Source organism: Eurosta solidaginis, chromosome 2, assembly GCF_040869045.1.
Source record: "Eurosta solidaginis isolate ZX-2024a chromosome 2, ASM4086904v1, whole genome shotgun sequence".
NCBI lineage: Eukaryota > Metazoa > Arthropoda > Insecta > Diptera > Tephritidae > Eurosta > Eurosta solidaginis.
In genome coordinates, this window is record NC_090320.1 from 270,394,808 (window position 1) to 270,422,369 (window position 27,562).

The 27,562-nt window shown below is 36.4% G+C and overlaps 1 protein-coding gene across 1 annotated transcript in view; it reads left to right on the forward strand.

Annotated features, from left to right (window-relative positions):
• LOC137242769 (uncharacterized) overlaps positions 1-27,562 on the forward strand; it is a 121,430-nt gene that overhangs the window by 30,885 nt on the left and 62,983 nt on the right. Inside the window, exon 2 of the mRNA XM_067770022.1 lies at positions 13,317-13,874. Coding sequence (XP_067626123.1) covers positions 13,529-13,874 — 346 coding nt within the window. The 5' untranslated portion in view covers positions 13,317-13,528. The remainder of the gene's footprint in view (positions 1-13,316; positions 13,875-27,562) is intronic.

Genomic DNA, 27,562 nt, shown 5'->3' on the forward strand with positions numbered 1-27,562 from the left:
AGCAACAAATAGTTTTTTTTTTTTTTTATTTAATATTTGCTTATCAAAAATGACATTTTTAACGAAAACTGAGGAAACCAATTTCGATTTTTTAATTTCCAATTTCGAATCCATGAGCTTTTTCTTTATTATTATTTTTATGCAACTGTTTGAAAGGTTTCGAATTTAGTCAAAACAATGGAATTGAAATTTTAAACTGCATGTTAAAAGAATTCATAAAATTTGGAGATTGTTTACGGAACATAAATAACAAATAAAACAGCAATTTTTTTCTTATTCAATTTTCAGAAATTTAAAACAATTGCTTTTTAAAACGAAGAATATGCAGATCAATTTCGGTTTTTTGTTTTCAAATTTCGAAAAGGTTTTTTAGCATATTTGAAAAACAAAGTAAACAGTTATTATTTTCTTCTTTGATTTTCTTAATATTTAAGAATTTTTGAGCTTTTTCAGCATTATTATTTTTATGCGATTATTGTAAATTTTTCGAATTTCTTCGAAACATAAATAAATTAAGCTACAAACAGCATATAAAAAATGTTCTTAAAATTAAAAAAAATGTAAATTTTTTATAGATTAAAACTTTCTTCGAACTTATAACTTTTTTCGAAAAAATTCTATAGATTTTAATTTTATACTTTATCAGACCTAAACGATTGGAACTACAAAATTGCATACTTAAATATTTCCAACAATTCTAAAAAACAAATTTGAGATATTCATGGCTTTTTTTAATTTCGAATTTGCGAATATTTTCGGTTTGCTAAAACTTAAAAAAATAACTAGAAATTTCATAGATTTCCAAAAACTGTATCAATTTCTAAATTTTTTCGAAAACGTTTTCGAAATTTATATTATATTGAGAGTTCACCAAGTTTTCTTCATACAATTCTATTTGCTTTGTATCAAATATTTAAATAATAATCAAATCCGTAAATCATGCTTCCTGCTAGTTTTTTACTCACATATGTACGTGTGTGCATTTATGTGTAGGCGTGTCCAAATATAGGTTACTTTGTAAATAAGAGAGATTTAATAACTTCAAGTAAATAATGGTAAACATAAATTGAATAATCTGTGTAAATAATGAGTATTAAAAATATTACACCTCGGTTTAATAATAAAACTTTCATAATTAATGGGTTAGCTGTAAAGCAAAATTTTACATACTCATAAAAACAGTTTCAATATGTGGCAATAAACTGGTAATAAAAGCTTATTAGTTCTGCCCATGGAAATGTCTTCAAATGTAAATTTAAACTCAGACTAGAAAAGGGTTTCCTTAATTTCATGGCAGCTTAATAAGGTAGCGGCATAACTATTGATTGTCACCTCATCTTTTTTGGAAGGCTTCCTTTGTAATTTGAGAATTTGTGATAAATTCTCCATACAAAATTTGTTCACAAATTGGAAGTCTACTTTTAGGCACGAACTGTGCGTAAACAGTTTCAATACGTCACTTTGCCGCTGAAAGAGAAAACAACTACACATGTACACTGCGCATATTACTGAGTCATATACATACATATGAATAGAAGACAACAGTGAGAGCGTATAAGAGCTCAGACGTCCCAGTAGCAAAAGAATTCAGAACTGAAAAAGGTAAGCGAGTTGGTAATAGGTTGCGGGGTGAGAGAAGAAACAAATTTCGTTTTAAAATCGTTGTTGTTATTTTGAACAAAATTATTTAAATCAAAGTATGTGTGTCGGTAATGTGCAGAGCTGATCAATTCATTTCCCCAAGTATGTGAGTTGGTAATTCATATAATTGACTGGTTAATATCCACGGGTAAGCTAGTTGTTCAGGTATGAATTTCGTAAGACATCGCTGTGTTAAAATTCAGCGATGAATTCAGCAGTGGACCCTCACTTTGACTATTACCAACTCATTTCCTACCTATTACCTTTTGCTACTGGGGTCATAACACATACATGTAAACACCAGCTAAAAATGCAGAAGTTATTACTCACCCATATATGTAAATGTATATAGCTTAATAACTTTGAGATACAGAAACAAGAATTTTATAAGCAAATATGGCCTTGAAGTTGTCATGTGGTCATACTAAATCGTTCACGAGATAGTCGGGCAGGTGTCTTAATGGTGCTTGTTACCGGAACGTACCGGATCTGTGTCCGACAAGGGGTCATCAACATCGATAACACTCCCCAATGCCTTCGGGGAGTGTCCTTATCACTACAACAACAACAACAGCAGTATGTCTTAAATCCTGATAGAAACGAGACATTGACAAAATGGAAGAGAAGAACGAAAAACCGAATCCGTCGCAAGCGAAGAGACTTATGCGACTTTGCTGACTAAGATATTGACAAAAAATATAAACCCAGGAGACACGTATAACATCAAAGATTGAAGCACAGGAAATACAAATTTCATCAGAGATAGAAGAATAAAAGACATACATATATGGCATCTCAAATGAAAGAACAAGAAACACGCAAAATTATATCATCAAAACTCTAAGCGCGCAGGGACGAAAAAATAGTACAATTTGAGGAAAAATTCGAGGCTAAGATGGATGCTTTGCGAGGTCGTATCCAGGAGTTGCAACTTGATGATTCTGTTCCTTTCAAGGCCTACAGTTTGAGAAGACCGTAGGATTGAACAACTGAAATCCTGAAGTTAAAGCTGCTACATTGTTCGTGGCGTTGGTAGGCCCTTCTGTTGAGATCTTAAGGACCATTCCATAGGGAGAACGAAGCAAGTATAAAGCATTAATTGCCGCTGTCGGACATCGTTATGAAAGTGATCACAGCGGGCAGATATACCAAATGGAATTGCAAAATCGCTTCCAGAAGGCTGGTGAAATATTGCAAGAGCTCGCGGCTCGCTTTACAAAGGCGGACGGAGCTGTGAAAAACATTAAATGAGTAAAAATTCAAGCCTTCAAAAATGAAATTCGGGATGTCGAAACAAAGCGAGCTGTATAAGAAGGCCAAAAACTCTCATTCGCTGAGATGTTATTACACTATGCGCTGATTCAGCCTGAGAACAGCCTCGTGTTTGTATAAGTCAGCATTTAAAGCACGCCGTGTAGAAGAAGAAACTGGGTGGATAAAATGATAGAAGAACTAAAAGTATCACAACAGCGGAGTGATAGAGTAACCAAATGCTTCAAGTACGGTAAGATCAAAGCTGAAGGAGATAAGTTAGAGCGAGCCAGATGCAAGAAGCGAGAACTTGTTTCAGCTAATGAATGTGCCATTATATCACAAATTGGAAAATCGAGCAGTCTTACCATCGGAGGATATATGGATGGAAATAAATGTTTACTGACTCTAGATACGAGCGCATCTAATTCTATAATCCGATCTGATTTGGTCAGGATAGTAAAGCTATTACACGCAGCATGATTGCGTACGGTCACTGGCGAGTACAACTAAATAAAATAAAAAAAAAAATAAATAAATGTAAGGCGCGATAACCTCCGAAGAGATCTAAGGCCGAGCTTCTCTTCCAATCTGCGTCGTGCTCCTCTTGATTTTTCCCTACAAATTGGCCGGACGGGACCTACATGTTTTATGCCTACTCCGAACGGCATCTGCAAGGCAGATGAGTTTTCACTGAGAGCTTGTCATGGCAGAAATACAATCGGAGCGCTTGCCAAACACTGCCGAGGGGCGACCCCGCTTAGAAAAATTTTCTTCTAATTGAAAAATCTTATTTCTAAAATTTTGATGTTGCTTTGCCCGGGAGTTGAACCCAGGGCATACGGTGTGATAGGCGGAGCACGCTACCATCACACCACTAAAGCGAATTCTAAATTCAAGGCATCAAATTAATGTTAGTACTTTGGAATCGAATATATTTAAACCAGAAAATGTCATCTGACCAAAATAATTTATTATAAACAAAAAGTACCCGTAAAATCTCCATATAAGTACAAAAACCTCCACAACTATCCTCACACCAAAAAAATAAAAATAAAAATCCTCACACGTAACAACTGAGAACAATAACAGAAAACATAATTTATTATTTGGCTTATGCCAATGAATGGGGGAAATTTTCAAAACAAAAGCCATCCACGCTGCAACATGAAGTTAACCATAAAAAGCGCCAACGACATCAAAAACACCTCGTAAAACCCGCACACATAAAATTACTATAAAATATACATATATCAACATTTATACGGACATTTACTTAAGAACACAAGAACCAATTAGACATAACAGACATCGTGGGCTTACAACAAGAGCAACGTACAAAAAACAGACTTATGAATGAGACTGAGAATAAGCACTACACACTAGACTGGGTCGATTTATTAACCAATATCGCGCTATCGATTTTTTGATAGGATTTGGGCTCAGGAAAAAAAGTTCCGCTACGCGTACCCCAAAACATAATTTTCGAGCCTGCGAAATTTCATTTTTTTTTTGTTACTTTTTTCGACTTTTACCTTTAAGGTTTTTTTCATGATCTACTAAAAAAATTTTCATTTGATTGTAAAATTTTCATGTATATTTTTTTCTAAAAACTGTTATCGACAACGTTTTTAGCGGACATTTGTGGGTCGGACAGGGTATGCATATGAAATTTTTTTTAGTACATCATGAAAAAAACCTTAAAAATCAAAGTCGAAAAGAAGTAAAAAAATTTAATTTTCCAGGCTCGAAAATTATTTTTTGGGTATGCGTGGTGAGACTGTTTTCCTGAGCCCAAATCCTGTAGAAAAATCGGTGGCGCGATATCGGTTAAGTTTCGTCCATACAAATCGACCCACCCTACTACACACACCTTCACAAGTATCTTGCTCATTTCCGGTTCATTTGTTTTAATTACCACGAAAATGTTAACAACAACAAAAACAAATTGAGATATTTTCTTTAACTTGACTAAATAATCTTGAGTTTAAATGAAAATAGCTTTAAGGCAGACTTCCAAAATGCTTGTGGCTAAACACATTCTTGGCTACTTAGCTAACTGACAGGGTAAGAGATAAGTGTGTATTAGTGCACAAGGAAACAATGAAATGTTTAACGATATCTTTCTTTGTAAGATGTTCGAGAGAAAATGGGAAATGTACAGTAATGTAGAATACGAAAAACACTGTCGAAAACATTTTTTATTCCTTAACAGATATTCATGTGCGTCATGACAAATTAACAATAGTCGCAATACAACTTCAAGCAGTTCATAGTGTCTAAGCTTTGGGCAATTGAGGGCGAGCAGTTTAATAAGAGTTATAAATGAGTAATTTTATGTGCTTGTAAGCGTATGAGTCGTGGCACAGTGGCTGACGTACCCGACCAAACGCCCGGGGTTGCGGGTTCAACTCCCACCAAGCATTCCTTTTTTTAAATTTATAAATTATTATTATTAATGGACTGTATTGAGTTTATGGGGTTTTTGATTTAATGTATTCCATTTATTGAGTTGGGTAGTTTTAGTGTTATTGGTGTATTTAAGTCATGGGAGGATGCATAGCATCAGTACACCTTTATTTATTTAATTTGGGAGCGAGCACTGGGGGGCTCTGAGGCTTCGCTCTACTGAGCCACCTCATCCTCTATTTGAAGAACCCTTTAAAATGTGATATGGAGGCGAGCACGGGACGGCTCTGAGGTATTGGCACCCCATTTTCTACAAGAAAAACCTTATTTATTTAATTTGGGGCGAGAGTTGGGCACTCTGAGGTTTCGCTCTAATGAGCCACCTCATCTTCTATTTGAAGAACCCCTTCAAAGTGTGATATGGAGGCGAGCACTGGGCTGTGATGTATTAGCACACCATCCGAAGAACCTCGATTTTAATTAAAAAACTCAAACTATGTCTTTAGAATATTTCACTAACCAGTTGAGAATTACAAGCACACTCAATGGCTACTGAAACAAACGAACGAAAAATGTTCATAGTTTAAGTCGCTTAAACATACTCCCCCCTTAGACGGCTTAGTCGTCTAATGAAACTTCCATACGAGCCAGTGATCCGGCTCGAAGGACCATGTCTAAGTTTTGGGCAATTGAGGGCGAGCAGTTTAATAAGAGTTATAAATGAGTAATTTTATGTGCTTGTAAGCGTATGAGTCGTGGCACAGTGGCTGACGTACCCGACCAAACGCCCGGGGTTGCGGGTTCAACTCCCACCAAGCATTCCTTTTTTTAAATTTATAAATTATTATTATTAATGGACTGTATTGAGTTTATGGGGTTTTTGATTTAATGTATTCCATTTATTGAGTTGGGTAGTTTTAGTGTTATTGGTGTATTTAAGTCATGGGAGGATGCATAGCATCAGTACACCTTTATTTATTTAATTTGGGGGCGAGCACTGGGGGGCTCTGAGGCTTCGCTCTACTGAGCCACCTCATCCTCTATTTGAAGAACCCTTTAAAATGTGATAAGGAGGCGAGCACGGGACGGCTCTGAGGTATTGGCACCCCATTTTCTACAAGAAAAACCTTATTTATTTAATTTGGGGCGAGAGTTGGGCACTCTGAGGTTTCGCTCTAATGAGCCACCTCATCTTCTATTTGAAGAACCCCTTCAAAGTGTGATATGGAGGCGAGCACTGGGCTGTGATGTATTAGCACACCATCCGAAGAACCTCGATTTTAATTAAAAAACTCAAACTATGTCTTTAGAATATTTCACTAACCAGTTGAGAATTACAAGCACACTCAATGGCTACTGAAACAAACGAACGAAAAATGTTCATAGTTTAAGTCGCTTAAACACATAGTATGCACTATTTAGTTCATTTCAAGTTAGCAATATACGAGATTCCCAGCACCAAAGTAAAAGCAGCCGCAAGTACAATTTCTTTATAAACGATATTGTAACGAACTTCTGATTACTATGCACCTTTTACTAACGTTCGAAATGTATCAGATAAATTACTCCAATATTTTGTGATTATTCTTCCTCAGCTTGCGCTGCTTTTATACCCTCTGTTGCCTCGTTCGCATATTTCTACTAAAGTTTAGACATTTCACAACATGCCTTATAGAACAGTTGTATCTCATGCTTGGTTATTTAGCTATGTACATGTATATCTGTAGTTTATGTTTTTCTTCTAGCCATATGTTTGTGTATGTATGAGTAACAACTTCTGCTCTTAGCTGCCGGCTGCATATACATATGTATGTGAAATAATCTGTCTGCTTCAAGCTGCTGGTTATGTGTATGGAATATTCTTCATTGCCTTGTACATAAGCGTATCTGCTTTTTTAATGTGTACATGTACATAAGTGCGGCTGCTTGCTGTTTTTGTTGCTGTGATTATTTACTAACAGCATAGTAATGCGTTGTTGTGTATGTTGTCGGAATGAATTTGATTCCGAGCAACACTATATCAAACTTTTATTTCGTTATTTCTTCATATATTCACAAGCAGCGGCCACCGTGGTGTGATGGTAGCGTGCTCCGCCTATCACACCGTATGCCCTGGGTTCAACTCCCGGGCAAAGCAACATCAAAATTTTAGAAATAAGATTTTTCAATTAGAAGAAAATTTTTCTAAGCGGGGTCGCCCCTCGGCAGTGTCTGGCAAGCGCTCCGATTGTATTTCTGCCATGAAAAGCTCTCAGTGAAAACTCATCTGCCTTGCAGATGCCGTTCGGAGTCGGCATAAAACATGTAGGTCCCGTCCGGCCAATTTGTAGGGAAAAATCAAGAGGAGCACGACGCAAATTGGAAGAGAAGCTCGGCCTTAGATCTCTTCGGAGGTTATCGCGCCTTACATTTATTTTTTATTTATTCACAAGCAGACCCGGCAGACGTTGTTCTGCCCTAATTTGGGTGTACCTGCAAAATTTAAAATAAGTTTTTACCTCTTACTCTTCCTTCTTCTCTTTTATCCCTTTCTTTATCCTTTTATCCACTTCTACCTCGGCCTTTACCTTTCTATGCATTTCTTTCTCCCTCTCCGCCTTCTCCTTCACTTCTTTTTCGGTCCATCTATGCCTGTCTCACTATTTCGTCTAACTCCATCTCTTCTCCTCTCCTTCTTTTCTCTTCTCTTTTGTTCTTATTCTTCTCCATCCCTTATTCCCTGTCAAATCCCCAGTCCCAGTCAGTCCGAAGTAGCAAAGAGAAGAGATTTTAGGACGAGCTTCTCTTCCAATTTGCATCGTACTCCTTTTAATTTGTTCTTACGAATTGGCGGACCGGGACTGCGGAAGGGCTAACCCTTAAGGAAAATTTTCTTCTAATTGAAAAAACGTTTTTCTAAAATTTTGATGTTGCTGTGCCCGGGGCGTGAACCAGCACCCTACCATCACACCACGGCGGCGATAAATAGGTTTATTAAATTTTTGGTTTTATATAGTAGCCATTGTGAATATGAGTGACTGCGACGAAAAATGTCACGGCGTTATACACAGTCTGGCCTTTAGGCTTAATGTTACTTTTTGAAGAGAATGAATTATTTTATATAAATCTTAGTTCACACGAGAAAATATAGGTCTATGCGTAGTATTGCGTTATACATAAGAAAAAAATGGTACAAAAAATTTACTCATACATTGAAAGCAATAAAAAGCACTCCCCCTAATAATACAAATATACATCATTGTTTAATTTTCTGCATCTCTTTAAATTGAACAAAGCAAACCAGCCAACAACAAACGGTAGCTTTTGTATAAGCTAACATACATAGTATGTACTGTTCAATATGGATAAACTATGCACTGAAAGAAGCAATTGGGAAAGGTGCACAACAACAAATGCATGCCTTTGGCTGAATAAGTTGGTAACAGGAGCGTGGGGTAGAGTCTCACTGCTGGGAGAAAAAGCTTGGAAGAGTTTTACAAAGGACTCAATGGGTTGATATGCGCAATTCATAGCTTCCGTATTCCAATTGTCAGCCTCACCTACCCGTGGCGAGTCTTGTTTCTTTAGCAGGCGAGGCTCTGGCGACCTGAAATTCCTCATGAAACTAGAGGATGGGGGTGGGATGGCCTAGAAAGTTCAATGTGGTCATATTAAATCGTTTCCGAGATAGTCGAAAAAGTACTAGCTAAGCGTGGGGCAGTTGAGGGCGAGCAGTTTAGTGTGAGTTATAAGAGAGTAATTTGATGTGCTTGTAGGCGTATGAGTCGTGGCACAGTGGATGACGTACCCGACTCACACGCTTGGGGTTGCGGATTCAAAGCCCACTGCAAGCAAGCATTTTTTATTAATTTATTATCCTTTTGATTTTATAAATTACTATTTTATTGGACTGTATGTTATTTTACTTTGTTTATGGTGTATTTAAAATACGGGACGATGCAAAACATCGGTACACCTTATTTATGATATCTTTATTTTAATGTATTTGCTTGTTATTTTTAAATTTATTTAAAGAGAGGTCACTATGTACCTGTTACACCTTGTATTTATTCAGTGGGGCGAGCACTGGGGGCTCCAAGGTATTGGCTGCGGGATGAGCCACCTTGTTTTGCTTTGAAAAACCCCTTGTATTTATTCATTGGGGGCGAGCACTGGGGGCTCTGAGGCTAATGAAACAAACGAAAGAAAAAAAGTCATAGTTTAAGTCGCTTAAGCAAGTACCTTAATGGAACTTATCGGATCAATATCCAGCAAAGGACCATCTACATGGATAACACACCCCAAAGCTTTCGGGGAGTGTCTTTATCGCTACATTAACAAAACAACAACAAGAGATTTACAAGGTATAGTCGAAAACGCTGTCTCTTTGTACATCCTGGTTCCAGATTGTTTCAATTTTTTCCAAATGATTAAAGAAAAAAACTTATACGTACACTAGCAGACCCGGCAGAAGTTGTTCTGCACTAAATTTAGCCTATCTGCATACATTTTAATAAGCTTTTTCCGTCTAACTCTGCCCTACCCCTCAGCACTTTTTCCTAATCTTTTTTTCCACTCTTCCCTCCGTCTTTTTCGCTTCATCTCCATCTTCGTCTCAGTCTATCTCTTTCTCAGTGTCCTTCTCTCTTTTCTCTTCTCTCAAGTTTTTCTCCTTCTTCTTCATCTCTTATTGCCAAACCCAGAGGGTGGTATGTATTTTGTTCCAGTCCCACTCCGAGTCTCAGCCTCAGTCCCAGTCCTAGTCCTAATCCCAGGCCCAGTCCGTCTCTGGTATACTTCCCGGAAAAAAGCATCGAAAATACTAATATAGGCAAATTTATATACGAAATTTCAGGCAAATCGAATAGGACGTATGTAAATATGTATGTGGGTATTATTAATTCTTGTCTTTATTTCGGCTTCGCATGCATATTTATCAGTTTTGCCAGGTTGATGCGACTAAATAGAATATCACAATGAACTGTACAGCTCTCAGCAACAGTTTTCATTTGATATCCATAATACACACACATTCTAGGGGTATCCGGATCCATGTTTTGGCCTATATCTCGAGACCCTAGTCACTCAGCGCTGTAAAATTTACTCTGTATTATAGCACACATCAACATCTTCAATTTGATACCCATAATACACACACATTCTAGGTTATCCGGGTCCATGTTTTGGCCTATATCTCGAGACCGCAGTCACCCAGCGGTGTAAAACATACTCTGTACTAAAGCATACATCAACAGTTTCAATTTGATACCCATAATGTAAAAACACATTCTAGGTGTATCAAGGTCCACATTATGGGCTATATCTCGAGACCGTAGCCTCCCATTTGTATGAAAATTATCCTGTACTATAGCACTCATCAACAGTTTTCATTTGATATCCATATTGTATAAACACATTCTAGGGGTACGCGGGTCCACGTTTTGATCTCAAGACCCTAGGCACGTAGCGAAGAAAAAGGTAGACGTTGGCCGATTCTCAGACCTACCCAATATGCTCACAAAATTTCATGAGAATCGGTTCAGCTGTTTCGGAGGAGTTAAGCCTCTAACACCGTGACAGAAGAATTTTATATATTAGATATTGTAACGAATTTACTGCAATTCCCCTAATTTGCAATCTTCTGCTAACGTTCGTATCGCTAAACTGTTGAATAAATAACTCCAATATTGAATAATGGAAAAATGGCCTTTATTAAAGTACTTCACAATAACACTTATACTTTGCAACGAATAACTTGCTTAATTAAACCAAACTGATTGATAGCTCAACTGAAACTGACATAATGATTGAAATATTGATGTTCATTACGTCACTGCTTGGCATCGGCCTAGAGATTGCAGTGCTGCTTAGTGTTGCTAATATTCGTAACAATATTTTTCGAGCACTTTAAAAGCAAATTAAAACCGAACGATACTGTAACGAATTTGGGAAAATTCCGCTTATTTTAAACCTTCTGCTAACTTTCGAATCGTTGAACCGTTGAATAAATAACTGCAATATACAGTATTACAAAATTGTCTTTATTTAGACTATTTTGGGAGTAGCACTTCACAATTATACCTCACAACTAATAGCGTGTGTAAATCAAAACTGATTAGTTATTCCTCAGCTTGCGCTGCTTTTGTGCTCTCTGTTGTCTCGTTCGCAAATTTTTCCCAAGCTCCAGACTTTTCACGAACATGGAACAGTTGTATCTCATACTTGGTTATTTAGCTATATGCGTGTATATGTGTGAGTAACAACTTCCGCTCATAGCTGATGACTACATGTATGTATGTGAGATATCTCTACACTTCGAGCTGCTGGTTATGTGTGTGGAATATTCTTCGTTGCCTTGTACATAAGTGTGGCTGCTTGCTGTTTTTGTTGTTGTCATTATTCACAAACAGCATAGTGATGTCAGTATTCGCCACAATACGTAGATTTCATGCTGCATGAATTACTGTACGACAAAAAACAAAAACAGAATTTCCAAAGAGCTCTTTTCCTCTAAATTTTTCGTAAACCAAATAAAGATTGGTTGGTTGGTTGGAGTGGCGAGTCCCACTTGACTCCATATAGCGCTCATGCGCCGTTTTGATACCACAAACTCGTGAGTTAACCAATGCAAGGGTGTTGTAAGAAGATTAATAACATTTTCCAAGCGCCTCAGGGAAACCCGTTCCCCTATATCCATCCCGTGGAGTTTATAAATTTGAGAAGCTCTCCCGGCCGAACATCTTTGAGTTCTAGAAGGCTTTCGAAAAAAGGCTTTCCAAGAAACTTTATTCTGCTTCGACAGTGTGCTGGGCATTCGCGCAGCAGATGCTCAACCGTTTCCTCCGCCTCCGGACGCTTTCAGCTGCGACAGAAGGTATTGCGTTCCAGTCCCGTCCCATCTTAAGGACAGCTATAGTTCGTTTTTCGTCATATAATGGCCACATGCTCTGGGAAACTCTACAGGTCCGCAACCGATTCAACCTGTTGTTGGCCTCACTCAACCAGTGCTGGGATATGCCACCCTGGATGAGTCCCTGGGGTGCAAGGGCCTCCTTCGCTCCTGAGACATCAAGAGCCGCACCACGCCAGCTAATCCACCATATCGTTACCCTGTATGTTTCGATGGCCCGGCACCCATATCAGGGTAACGATCTGCCGGCTCGCTAGAATCATGGCACTCTCCTTACTATTGATATCCATTAACGCTTTACACGCCTCTTGGATAGCGAAAATCCCAACTTGAAACACGCTTGCCGAGTCGGAAAGCCGCATATATAAGGACGTGGGCGGGACAGTTGCAAATACTACCGTTCCCAATCCGCAAGCCATTTTAGATCCGTCCATGGAAACCGAGATGTCGAATTTCTGAGTGATCTCCCCATCTTTCCAATCTTTCCTTGTGGGGAAGAGAATTGTGTAGTGTATGTCGAAGACTGTCCTTGGACTTCTGTAGTCTGTTTTTGACAAGATGCGGGGTTGGTTAATATTGAGCAGAATACGGCCGTGCCCATATGTACGCTTCCTCCAAAGGCGCAACTCCCGAAGCCTTAGGGCCCCTTGAGATGACGTTTCCTTGATAAAGAGATCTACCGGTGGAAAATTGCATATCACGTTGAAAGCCTCCGATGGATACGACCTAATTTCCCCCGTGATCGCTCCGCAGGCAGATCGTTGAGCTTTACCTAGCATGTTAATTATGTATTTCACCGCTACCGCCTTCCACCATACGAGTGCCCCATATGACAGAATTGGTCGAATAACTGAAGAGGAGCATAAAGAAAAATCAGACGTGCTTGTTTTAGCAGCATTAATACATAAGTACATATGTATGTTAGTGTAACGTCGTAGGTGTAAATAAATGTTCGACTTAAGTATTTACAAGCAGTTGCTCAACCTAAAAGTAAGATAATAAAGCCATTGCCTTATTATGCTATAACGTAATAGAATTCTTATTATTGTTCTTACAATGTATTCTGACGATATTAAATGGCTTTTATTTTCTCACAAATCTTAATTATCATTATAAATTCTTACAGGAAATTTTTAAGGCCCAATTTTCAACTTAAGCACCAACACCATTAGCACTAATCCTTGCCACAAGCACCCGAGTAAAAAAGTGAAATAAACGACCACCAACGCAATCATATCAACAACATTCAGCGTGAAAAATATCGCGATTATAACGACAAAAGAATTGCACGCTGTTAAATTTATCTACAACAACAAAAAGCCAAAACAAGCCAAACAAATGCAACTTGACGCCTTCACAATTCACGCCTTGACCATGGCGTCATTGATTCTGCTCCTTTGTAATTGTTGGTATGTAAGCGCGTATGTTGCATTGCCAGCAGCAGCAGTCGGAGGAGCATCCTCTTCATCAGACACAGCATCCGGTTTGCAGCAAGCGCTTAATGAAGTGGGCTTGGGTGAGAAATCGCATAGCAAGCATATGGCAGAATTAATGACCGGCACATATCCGGAGAGGACAGCTTTTGCGGGGACGGGTTATACTATGAATGATATATCTGGAATACCATCGCACCAAATAGTGAATGAGCTTAATGGACGTGCTGCTGTCTATGATCCGGGTGATGGTGAGTTAAATGAAAGTCAATAACATGAAAATATTAACAATGCTGTTGATAATCAACAAGTAAGGAAGTAAAAGTGAGGATAAAACTGGGACGTAGATTTAAGAGACATGTTTGTAATTATAATGGGTTGAGTTTGGTTTGAGTCTGTTTCACATTTGTTGCCCTAAAATGTTACCTATTTTGACGTTTTCAAGGTAGTAATATCCCGCCAACCGGCACGAGTGGTTTAAAGGAAGGGAGGTTTGTTTAGCGCCGAAATCTGAAAGTGCGCAGCTACAGAGAAAAAATTCATCAACTAACCGAGGAGATTAAGGACGAGCTTCTCTTCAAATTTGCATCGTGCTTCTTTTGTTTTTCCCTACAAATTGGTGGGCCGGGACCTACCAGTGTTATGCCGACTTCGGACGGCAGATGAATTTTCCCTGAGAAGCTTTTCATAGCAGAAATACACTCGGAGTGTTCGCCAAGTCACTTCCGATGGCGACCCCGATTACAAAGAATTTATTTTTCTTATTGAAAAAACGCATATCTAAATTTTGATCTTACTTTGCCCAGTAGTTAAACCCAGGGTCCTCGGTGTGGTAGGTGAGGTACGCTACCACCCCACCACGGAGACATCCAAATAAGACAGATAATGGTCGGAAATTAATTGAAGGAATCGGGTCTGCTCTTTACTGTGTCGACCTAGAAATAAGTAGATCATAGAGGCTGCCAGATCACTGCAGTGTTTTTCTGGTGGCAGTTTTAGCCAGGTTTTAGCGAAGAAAGCATCAGAAACTGTTGAGGAAGCGTGTTTAAGCTGCAGTTAATATATTGTGGAGAATATTAGCATCACTATGCTGTTAGCAAATAATCACAACAACAAAAACAGCAAGCAGCCACACTTATGTGCATGTACACATTAAAGTAAGCAGCCACATTTACATATAAGGCTACAAAGAATATTCCACGCACATAACCAGCAGCTTAAAGCAAAGAAATTATCTCACACACACTATGTAGTCATCAGCTAAGAGCAGAAGCTGTTACTCACATATACACACGCATACAGCTCAATAACCATGTATGCGATACAACTCTTCCATGTTCGTGAGAAGTCTAGACCTTAGGAGAAATATGCGAACGAGGCAAAAGAGAGCACAAAAGCAGCGCACGCTGAGGAATAACTAATCAGTTTAATTTAAACACGCTTTCGTGAAGTACGTGATAGTGAAGTATAATTGTACTACTGCCAAAGTAATCTAAATAAATACTATTTTGCAATAGGGAATATTGGAGTTATTTATTCCACAGTTTAGCGATTCGGACGTTAGCAGAAGGTGCATAATTATCAGGAGCTCCCCAATACTCGTTACAATATATATTGATAATCAGGGAGCAATTAAGGCAATAATCTTACAAAGTACTTCATCAAGAAGTGCCCTGAATGAAGAATGTAAAGAAGCATTGAAAAAGTTCGCTCAGGCTGAACCATACATCTGTACTGGATTGCCGGTCATATAGGGATAGAAGGTAACGAAAAGGGATTGATTTGGTATAGGAGGGTGCAACAATCGCACGTTCTGTGCTCGTGTCCTGCACTCGCCGGGTTAACGCTCCAGCTATAAGCGGCGGCAGAGTTGCCAGGTACCGAAAACTTCTAGTATTTGCCAATAGGACGAAGTTATTCTATGACATAAGTCCTGGCACCTGATTCGCGTTCTTACGTTTGGTTTTCGAACAAATTCTGGGAAATTTATGGACAAATTCAGTCTATGTGAGTGCTTTATGGAACGGCCAGTGTAACCTAATCTAACCTATTAAGGCCATATTTAAAAGATTCATAACGTTAGATAGATATTTTTCGGTTTTATTATAAATATCGAAAATGACCTCGTGGCGAACGTTGACAATACTAGGCTGCTTGTGTACATGAACAAATCAATCATCATTTACACACATACATACAAGGCAACGAAGAGATGCTCACAAACACATGTAATCATCAGCCGAAGTAGTTACTCACACATACACCCACATATGGCCACAAGGTAAACCTAAACTACAAATATACATGTATACAGATGGTAACCAAGCAGAAGAGACAAAAGTTCTAGAAAGCGAAAAGTCTAGACCTTAGGAGAAATATGCTAACGAAGCAATGGAGAGTATAAGAGCAAACTGAGTAATCATTAATCAGTTTCATTTAAGCACGCTATCAGTTGCGAAGTGAAATATGGTTGTACTACTCCTAAAGTAGTCTAATAAAGACAATTCGCAATACAGAATGGAGTGACTTATGCAACAGTTTAGCGACTCGAACGTTAGCAGATGGTTTCAAATAAGCGGAATTTCCCTAAATTCGTTACAATATTTATGTTTTGAGATTTTTATTTCACTTGGAAAATAAGAGTTTCTATTTGAGCGAAATAAAACCAAAAAAAAATTATTGCTAACTATTTTCCAAAATAAGTATAAATGTAAAAAAAAACCACTCTCCAAATAGAAAATTCCAAAAAAAATTATAAATAGTAAAACTATAACTATTACGATCCCTGAAAATTAGGCAAAAAAAAAAATTTCTTTTAAATATTCAAATAAATTTCTTGAGGCCATGTTTCTAAATTTCGCTTCTTCATCAGCTCAACCGCTACACGGTCAATTGAGGTTCTGTCCACTTCAAATTTACGTAAGACCAATTGTTCTTATCACCATAACAAACGATCATGGGTCAACTAACTTTATGACCTAAATTAATTTTACCTTAGAATATTTCCGTTTGACCTTGTGACCATTCCAAGAAAGGTACATACATAACAATATAAACAATTAAAGATCACCACAAAACGAAAACGTCTGTTGGATTGGTTAGAAGTGTAGTCGAATTTGCTCTTATTTCAAAGAAATCCTCATCGACCCAAATTTTCGCTTAATTTTTGGTTGAACAAGTTCTTCTTATCTCAGAGAGGGCCTCATTGCGCCAGTTTTTGTACGATTTTTCACTACAATGGGGCCAAAAAATTGGAAACGGTGCGTCGTATCAAAAATTTTAAATAAAAATAATTAAGGAAGTTAAGTTCGCGTGAAACCGAACATTACATACCCAGCTGTACACTTAAAATGTTGTTGGTGTTTGTTTTGTGTGCTTAATAGTGTTACAAGGCTGCGCAATAATACATATACATATGGTTCTATTCTGAACAAATTTTTCTTCGAGCTATGGCTCCCGAAACATAGAAAATTGCTTACTCATAAAAGGGGCGGTGCCACGCCCATTTTTTTAAATTTGGAGTTTTTCCTATTTGTTGTTATAAATTGGGAAATGAAATACCATTTATATAAAGCTCTTTTTTGCAAAGATGGAGCTTATTTTATTTTTATTCGTCCACGACCCTTTTAAAAATCTTTTGTATAAAAGTGGGCGTGGTCCTTAACCGTTTTGGTTAATTTTTTCAAAGCATTCCTTATAGTAAAGGTAACCTCTCTGCCGAATTTTGTTACAATAGGTGTAATGATCTTTTATTTATGATTAATAATATTTGTAAAATTGATTTTATCACAAGTGGGCGGTTCCACGCCTATTTTAAACAAATTTTTTAAACTTTTATCAAGAGTCTCAATATCAGTACACACAGGTTTTTTGTTTTTTCCAAAATGTTACATATATAAAAATTGAGCGTGGTTATCATCCGAATTCGCTCATATTCAATACCAATCTATTCTTGGCCCAGATAAGCTCGTGTACCAAATTTGGTGAAGATATCTCAATATTTACTCAAGTTATCGTGTAAACGGACGGACGGACATGACTCAAGCAAATTTTTTTTTCTATACTGATGATTTTGATATATGGAAGTCTATATCTATCTCGATTCCTTTATACCTGCACAACCAACCGTTATCCAATCAAAGTTATAATACCTTGTGTACAAGTACAGATGGGTATAAAAATTTTCGTTGCATTGAGATGAAAAAAAATATACCAAAAGCAATATAACGTAACTGAAATTCAACAGTTGTTAACATTTTAATACGTGAAGGTGGGTATATAAAATGCGGAAAATAACTGACGTTATGGACACTTAAGAAAAAAGAGTGTACCTTAAGACTATTTGGGAAAAGCAGCATTATCTTAATACCAATGTCCTTGATATTATAACTCTTTGGAAAAATTATGTTTTGACCATTTCATATGGTTGATGTTAAGGTCGTTGACATTATGTCTTCCCTCCAGAAAAAATGGCGCATATGTCAGATATTAATCAAGTTGTGGTTTCATTAAAACTTCACATGAACCATTATACGCATCGATGGAGATTTACTTTCGTCAACATCAGTTGATAAAAGTTATAATAGCAAAAACAAATTGCTTAATTAGCCGCCTCCCTCTTTCGCATTTTCTCAATCAATAAAAGATAAATAATGCACAACAACTTCTTTTATTAAACATTCCCACATATGTATGTATGTATGTTTGTACGAGTGCACTTGTGATTGGGTGTAACTATTTGCTTTAGGAGTTTACTGATTAAAGTTGATATTTCAAAGCAATCAAAGCTGCAATACATGAAAGAGATAAATTAAATATTGTGGGTAGAGTAAACGTAGGAGTATATGTAGTACTAAGCACAATATTTTGTGTGACTCATTTCTGTTTGATTTGATTAACGACCTCACTAATGAAGCTTAAATGATTTATATACCAGCACCAAAATAAATAAAAGTAAATAACGAATGCAGAAAAATTGTAGGCTAAATTGTACCTTAACTTGGTTTCCTTGGAAAAAGTTGTGCACATGGGCAGTGTCCTCTCTTTCGCTTTAATCGACTTTAGTGGAAAAATAGGCGCGAAAAGTCAATTCTATCTTCATTTGATCTTTGCAACCCGTTTTGCCCATTGTTCTTACGCTAGAGCGTAGCATCTTAATCAATTATCGTAAATAGTACAGCAGAACAGTCATTCTTGATGCCAGCTGGTAGCTCATTGTGCTCTAGAGATATGCGCCGCCGATAACCGCCCCGCCGCCGCCGCTGATTTTTGTCGTTTTTGGCACGCCGCCGCCGAATATCAAAAATATCTGCGTGGCGGCGGGGGCGGCGGCGTCCGGCGCGTTACTATATTTTATACTCATTTAAGACTGTATAGGCCATGTATAGTTCATGTCGAAAATTGGTTGGATATGGTCGAAAGTGGTATCAGCGGGTGCGCATCACTGCCAATTATAAGAAACTAATTGCGAAATTTAACTCTTTCTAACTGTTTAAAAGCTATTTTAAAAAACGGGTGCTTTCGATGTCAGCTTAAGACGGACTTTGCATTACCCAATTCACCAAGTTATTAAAACGAAACACTAAAATAAAAGTTATATAATAAATTTATATGCTCACTTTGCATTTTTTTTTTTTCAAAAAATTAATACTGAACAATGAATTCAAATAAAATGACCCGATGCGAACATGTTTTCAAATTATAAAAAGTTGTTAAAAAAGGTGCCGATTTGTTTAAAAAGTTTATATTGCGATTGGCTGAAAGAATAAGCGAAATTAGTTATGCAAAATCCTTCAGTAGGTTGTAGGGGCATAAACACCCCTTTGAAATGATGCTTAGCTCATACTTCAGTTGAGGATATAATTACGTGAGAGGAGAGTTTGAAAAATCTCTTTGGCTTACATTCAAACATCTGTTGTTTATTTGCGAAAGTATACAATAGCGTCTGAAATGTTAATTTTGATTTTCACACTTCATCATTCAACACCAAAATATCCCGGCTTAACATTTCCTAAAGTTGGCGGCCCTATCCAAAACTAGTTCCTTGAAGTGAATCACATTGATTATAGCCTATCAAACAAGTTTAAATATCACCTACACGTTACGGCTCCTTTTACAAATGTGAATACGTAGGCACATATATTTACCAGGTGAGGCTTTGTCCTTCGCAAGAAGAACACTCAAAGTGGCGAAGCAAAAGCTTTCCCAAGGCAGTCGAACTAATGACGGTGTGTGCTACTACCCTAACGTAGTGAACAGTCGAACTAGTCTGAAAACTGAAGCTACGCGATCATCCATAATGAGCTCTTATATCATAAGGCCGGAAAACAGCAGTTACCATAAACATCCGTTAGAAAGTCTTCGGAGCTATACCTATATCGTCTAGGAAAGTGACATCAACGAAGGTATGAGTCCGAAGTCGCAGTCCTATAGCTTCTGTGCAGGCATATGGTGTGAGGGCAGGAGGCGTGGTAGCGCCTGGTGGTCGCTATTGCTACTGTTTGCACATCGGGAATTGTAGCTCTTAAAAGCAGCCGAAAAAACTGGAGGCGCCCTGTCCCACGAGAGTCATGAGTATTAATAGACCATTAATAGCAACCGTAAGGGCCCTTGTGCGTGACCTCCAAGGAGCCGCAAATGATTTAAAGAAATTGTGTTCGCGACGATTATTAGGAGTTAACCCCAGGTGAAACTATGCTTTGCGCGAGATATACAGGCAAAAGTGTGACCATTTTATGTATCTCTATTTCTTTTCAGCAGACGCAGCAGTACCAATTCCAAAGACCGGGGTTAATTTCGAAGCCTCTCTGGAGTAAGTGAACGACGGACAATCCCTCCGCAAGGAACTACTCCTGATAATTTTTGAACGATCTGCGAGATTTTCAGGCAAAAACCCAGGATCTTTCAAAAATGGCCAAAACGTTGATTTTCTTAAATACATACAAACAAAACCTTTCCTAAATATTATTTTTTTAAATAGAAAAATCAAGAAAAGTAAGAACACCGGCGTACGCCGGCGGGCCGCCCTCGCCGCCGGTATATAACAGAGCCTACGCCGCCGCAGCCGTTAAAGTGATCGGCGTAAACCTCTATTGTGCTCACCATTCGTCACGTAATTACGTCGTTTAATATACGAAGTTAAGAAACCAATCAAGAAACATATTATTAATAGGCTAAAGTGTAGCATACTTTTTGGAGTTATTACGAGTACCCACCCCAAAGCTAAGGAACTATTTTTTGAACTAATTGGTTGCATCTTTTGTTATATTCCTTTGAAAATTTCCGGCCTTAATTAAGTTAGTCCAATATTTTATTTATATTATGAACCAATTTGTTTTCCAATTTGTGTTTATATGTAAAATGCATATAGCAGTTAAATATATATGTTAATAGCTTCACTGTACTTAGTGCTTCTCTTAAATATACTTCCTACGAACATTTGTATGTACATTAGGGTGGGTCGATTTGTATGGACGAAAGTTAACCGATATCTCGCCATTGATTTTTCGATAGGATTTGGACTATGATTTTTAAGGTTTTTTTCATGACCTAATAAAAAAATGTTCATATGTATACTCTGTCCGACCCAAAAATGTCCGCTAAAAACGTTGTTGATAACAGTTTTTTGAAAAAAAAAATAAAATTTTATACATGAAAATTTTACAAACAAATGACAATTTTTTTAGTAGGTCATTAGGTCATGAAAAAAATCGTAAAAAATCTTAAAAACCAAAGTCGAAAAAAAGCAGGGGCCGAAACTGTTATTCCTTCTATAATATAATTCCTTGCCAAACTAATAATTTTGGACTTTTAATATATTTGGATCAAGATAAAAATTATTTTCGGATTTTTAGTTTTTTAGTCCAACAGAACTAGTTAAACTCGTACTTTTAAAATAAAAGTTCCGAAATAAAAGTCCGGATTTAACTTTTATTTCGGGACTTTTATTTTAAAAATCCGAGTTTAACTAGTTCTATCGGACTAAAAAATTAAAAATACAGATTTTACTTTTATATGTGGACTTTTATGGAAAAAGTTCGAAAAATAAAAAGGATGCATGATTCGACATGATATTGCTATAGGGATACCTGGGAACTCAAACATTTTAGGACAATTTTTTGACCAGAACTTTTTCGACTCCGAAAAAAAAAATTATTATTTTCCGTCCCTGAAAAAAAGTAAAAAAAATGAAATTTCGCAAATTATTTTTTTGGGTATGCGTAGTGGAACTTTTTTTCCTGAGCCCAAATCCTATCGAAAAATCGATGGCGCGATATCGGTTAATAAATCGACCCAGTCTAATGTACGTACATAAAGACTCCGAATTTTTTATGTTATTTTCGTGGCCAGATAGTAGCAATATTGAGGTTGATTGAAGGTTACATTTTTTACAAGCAGCTTTTCATTACGCTCATTCAAATTTACAGCAGGAAAACAAAAATAAAAATTCAGTAAAAACGAGCAATTCTTTTTTCAATAATTTAGGAAAAAACCTTAATGATGTTTGTAATTGAAACCATGACAATCACCTCCAAGTAAATGTTCGGATAATTTCGAAAAAAAATTTACCAAAATTTTCAACATTCTATTTAGAGTTTTTCAATTATTTTGAGTATTCAGCTTTGCTGGCCAATCAATTTTCCTCTAATAAACTAAAAATTACAGGTCTTTAAAAATTCGTTTTGATTTTTGACAATTTTTTTCCTCCATATAAAACACAGCTTTATTATGTGCTATATTCACAGCGCTTTTCCGCCAAGAAGACTTCCTTTTATTACACAACAAAATAAATAACATGAAAGCGCAACTATTTTCCTTGAAAATATAGTTTTGGTTTTTGGAAGGCTTCCGCTGCAATTTGATATACATTAGGGTAGGTCGATTTGTATGGACGAAAGTTAACCGATATCGCGCCATCGACTTTTCAATAGGATTTGGGAGCAGGAAAAAAAGTTCCACTACGCATACCCAAAAAATTTATTTTCGAGCCTGCGAAATTTCATTTTTTTTTTTTTTTTTTTTTTTTTTTGTTGACTCTTTTTCGACTTTGATTTTTAAGGTTTTTTTCATGACCTACTAAAAAATGTTTATATGTATACTCTGTCCGACCCAAAAATGTCCGCTAAAAACGATGTCGATAACAGTTTTTTTGTACCATCAAATATATATCATATTTTTTATATTTGTGCAAAATATATTTGTTCTCTAGACTGTAGTACTAGGTTTGCGTTACTTTCTCCACACAAATTTTTTCACAAATTTTGAAGTCTACTTTTAGGTGCGTTACTCACTGAATAACTGCATGAGATCGGTATGAGCAAACTATGTATGTTCAAAATAAAATGATCTTAAACTAGTAAAACGAAGCACTTAAGTTAAAAAAATTATATCGACCACCCCATCTACTACACAACTCTAATGCCAATATAAGAAAGTCTGCCTGAAAGTGAGCTACACATATTGGTTTTGCTTACAGCAATCAGGGGGAGATATCAATATATCACAAGTGCATATCAGGAAAAATTGAAAAGTGTTTGTGAGGGATATGATTTCATTTTAAAAGTGTATGATTTGGACTTCAGACTTAGCGAACCAAAGACATTTTGAAATGTATTAGCTCTTTTCTGGACCTAGACTTTTACGATTGTTGTCGGCCTGTGTTTTCGAAAATAAAAAAGTAAGTATTTTGTTGGCGAAATGGGAAAAAGATTACCACTGCTAATTTCATGTTTACTTCTATGTCGTCTCCTTAGAGTGCAAACAAGCTAAGTCACATACAAAAAATTTTACATGTAAGCCAAAAAACTTTTGTTATTTTTTTTTTTAAGCAAAGGAAGCAAACTGAATACAAAATTTGCTTACTTTGTTAAAAGCCATCATTTGAAGTTACTGTTTTGCCTGGTCGATTTAGTATCTGCTGCTCTACAAAACTGCATCACAAAGTCACTTTTAAGGGAAATAGTACTTGGAAAACTTACACTCTAAATCGTTGATATACAGCTGTGCAAATAACAGTAATAGACCTAATTGTATATTGTTTCAATAACAACAAAGTGAAGTGGACTTTCCAACAATGATATTGTTCAAATGTTATCGGTCCTCAGTTCCACCGGTCTGCATTTACTGGTAACTTTTGATTAATTCAGTTATTCAACATTGCACAACACGGGTCAACACAAAATTTGACCTTGACTTCAAAGCATTAAATTGCAATTCTTTAGGTCGTAATTTGACGAAAAAAAAATATATGGCATGAAAAAGTTTGCTTTCCTATTTAAGAAACTGCATGAACCAAATTTTTCAAAATCTGTGGTTTTAATATTTACTTGAAAATGGAACAATTCAAATAAACATATTTATTAAGTTTTAATATCGAAATAACTTACCAAAAAGTGGAAAATGATTTAGAAGCGTACACTTTTACTTTTTCTTTTATGTTCACAGGACCTATCCCTCAATAAGCCCCAAATATAGTCTCCCATCATGTTTTCATTATATTGGTCTTGATAACGTTGTTCGAAGAAGAGCCTAAAATCTCTGCTTTACTTTTTGGTAAATTTAAATCTCCAATCAAATCACTAAAATCTTCAGTCGTGATGAAGTGCTGTTTTGGTTGTTCTGGTGTCGGTAAAAACTCCTTATCGCTATTGCTTTTATAAGATCTAAGTGATGAGCCAATTCCGTGCGATAATTTTTTCGGTGGCTCTGGTACTGGTCGTTTCAGTTCGTGCGCGACTGGAGCAGAAGAAGATTTAAGATCAGGATATTCGATAGGTTTTACATTTTCACCTCTTTTACGTGGATTCACAATGGAAAAGTAGCAGTCTTTAACGTGGCCTTTTGGTTCTCGCCAGATTCTTGGTGTTTAAAAATTTCATAGATCTTTTCTCACCTCGATACCAACCTAAAATTTAGAACGAGAAATCAATATGTCTACTTTATTTAATTTAGTATTGAAATAAAATTTGCTTACCTTCCAAACATCTTTTACAATAACTACAAGCAACATGTGGAGCCCAAGTCTTGTCTTGATTCCAAACAGGACAGCTAAAATATGCTTCGTATGCTTCACAGAGGATGAGAGATGCATTTAATTCATATTTTATATCTCGAACTTTAATAAATTGCCCACATATATAACAAAAAGCATCAGCTTCATATTTACACTTTCGCGACAACATTTTGAGTTATTCTAGATCTGTACAAAACACCTGATCGTTGTTTAGCTATCACTCTAGCGCCATGAGTATTGTCACTAAAACTATTATGAGAGCAAACTTTATACCGAAAAAAGGTATTTTCTTTTCGTTTTTGCTAATAATAAAACAGAAAATCATGAAATCTACTTTAGGACAAAGAACATTTTTTTTTTTTGTAGAGTCGTGTAATTTACCATTCACCACACACCATTTACTTTTTCAACCTCAATCACTTGCTCAACCTTTCACTGTTCATTTCGGAATGGACCTACCTTTAACTGGTTCCACTAGCAACCTTGGGGTCATCATTACCCACCAATTTCACCTGCAGCTTCCCGTCTTTACCTGGATCGTCGATTTGCTCATCTACCACTTATATCCCTATAATCTCACTCGACACGCCCAACTCCACGTCAAAATTTTGCGTTTAATTCTAAAATAACACAAAACAAGTAAGGAAGGCTAAATTCGTGTGTAACCGAACATTACATACTCAGCTGAGAGCTTTGGGGACAAAATAAGGGAAAATCGTCAGGTAGGAAAATGAACCTAGGGAAACCCTGGAATGTGTTTGTATTACATGGGTATCAAATGGAAGGTGTTAATGAGTATTTTGAAAGGGAGTGGGTCTTAGTTCTATAGGTGGATGCCTTTTCGAGATATCGCCATAAAGGTGGACCAGGGGTGACACTATAATGTGTTTGTGCGATATGGGTATCAAATTAAAGGTATTAATGAGGGCTTTAAAAGGGAGTGGCTCCTAGTCGTATATGTGAATTCATTTTCGAGGTATGTGATGGCAGCAAAAATCGGACTGCAAGTAAGTTGTTCCAAATCTGCATGTTAATGGATGTGTTTGTCACATTTTAAATTTAGTTTTAATGGTCACTTGTGATGTATTTCCCAACAAAATTGATAAATTTTTAGAAGACGTAAACTATCATTTTTGTAACAGCCCCTTAGGAGAGCAGACTTTCAGAGTTTTCAAGAACATTTCGGTACAGAAATGCATGTTATCCTAAAGTACGCCCCCACAAGGTGGCTTTCTAGACATGCAGTCATAGATAGAATTCTTGAGCAATGGGATGCCCTCAAGTAGTGATTTTAATCTTTGCGTATGTGAAAATAAAAGCAGTAATCAAAATGTTAATCTTATATCTGAAAATTTTCAAAGTCCTATTTATAAAGTATATTTTAAATTCCTTTCTTTTATTTTAAATGAAATAAATAATGTGAATATATAAATACAGTCTGAATATATTCACATACATTTACTTATTACCAAATTAAAAATTTTATAAAGCAAATCTTATTTAGACTCCAGTCCTATTTGGAAGTTAAATATTGATTCAGACGAAAATCACTTAACCCCAGATGAAGTCTACTGCGGTGTTAATGTTGATATTATTCTATCAAACAACCTTTTCGAAAATTTTTATATACAACTTTGTAGTACTTTATTAAAGAAAGTCAATTTAATGATAAAACTTTGTTGTGGGCTGCAAAGCTTTCACCAGAAAGTATTTTAAGCGGTGAAACAAATAGTATTGCGCCTTTAGTTACGGACTTGTTTCCGAAATCTGCATTTGATAAAATAAATAAAATTAATTCTGAATTTAGAGCTTTAGCAGAGCATGAGATCTTTAAAAAAAATTAAGAATTTAAATATATGCAGCTTTTGGGATGAATTGAGATCAGTTAAAAATAAATGAAATGCGCAAATGTTTCCCAATATTTGTAGAATAATTCAAGGCATACTGTCGTTTCCACATTCATCCACAAACGTAGAAAGATATTTTCTATACAAAATTTAATTAAAACTAAGTGTAGAAATGGAATTTAAATAAGCACGGTTTCAAATTTAATAAAAACTAAAGACTTGATGAAATCAACTAACAGTAGTTGTCATAATATATATATGACAAAAAGCTATTTGATGTATTTAAAGAACTCATAGAAGAAGAACTGTTAATGTAGTGATTGAAACATGAGTTATTAGTATAGATGTAGGCGACAATTTGTCAACTTTTATACCTGAATCTAAATCTTGTGTACCTAAAATGTTTTTACGAAATGTTTTTGCATTGAATGCAGAAGTTATTTTTTTTAATATTAATTTTATGTTCCTTACTGGTACTCAATAAAGAAATGTTTTTATACTCAGTTGAGCAGAGCTCAGAGAGTATATTAACTTTGATTGGATAACGGTTGGTTGTACAGGTATAAAGGAATCGAGATAGAACGTTACTACTATTACTATATGTATGCTTAATGAAAATTAGCAAAATCGGAGAACGACCACGCCCACTTTTAAAAAAAAAATTTTTTAAGTCAAATTTTAACAAAAAATGTAATACCTTTACGGTATATAAGTAACTTATGTCAACATTCAACTCCAGCAATGATATGGTGCAACAAAATACAAAAATAAAAGAAATTTTCAAAATGGGCGTGGCTCCGCCCTTTTTCATTTAATTTGTCTAGGATACTTTTAATGCCATAAGTCGAACAAAAATTTACCAATCCTTGTGAAATTTGGTAGGGGCTTAGATTCTAGGACGATAACTGTTTTCTGTGAAAAAGGGCGAAATCGGTTGAAGCCACGCCCAGTTTTTATACACAGTCGACCGTCGGTCCTTCCGCTCGGCCGTTAACACGATAACTTGAGCAAAAATCGATATATCTTTACTAAACTCAGTTCCCGTACTTATATTAACTCACTTTGTATTGGTATCAAAAAT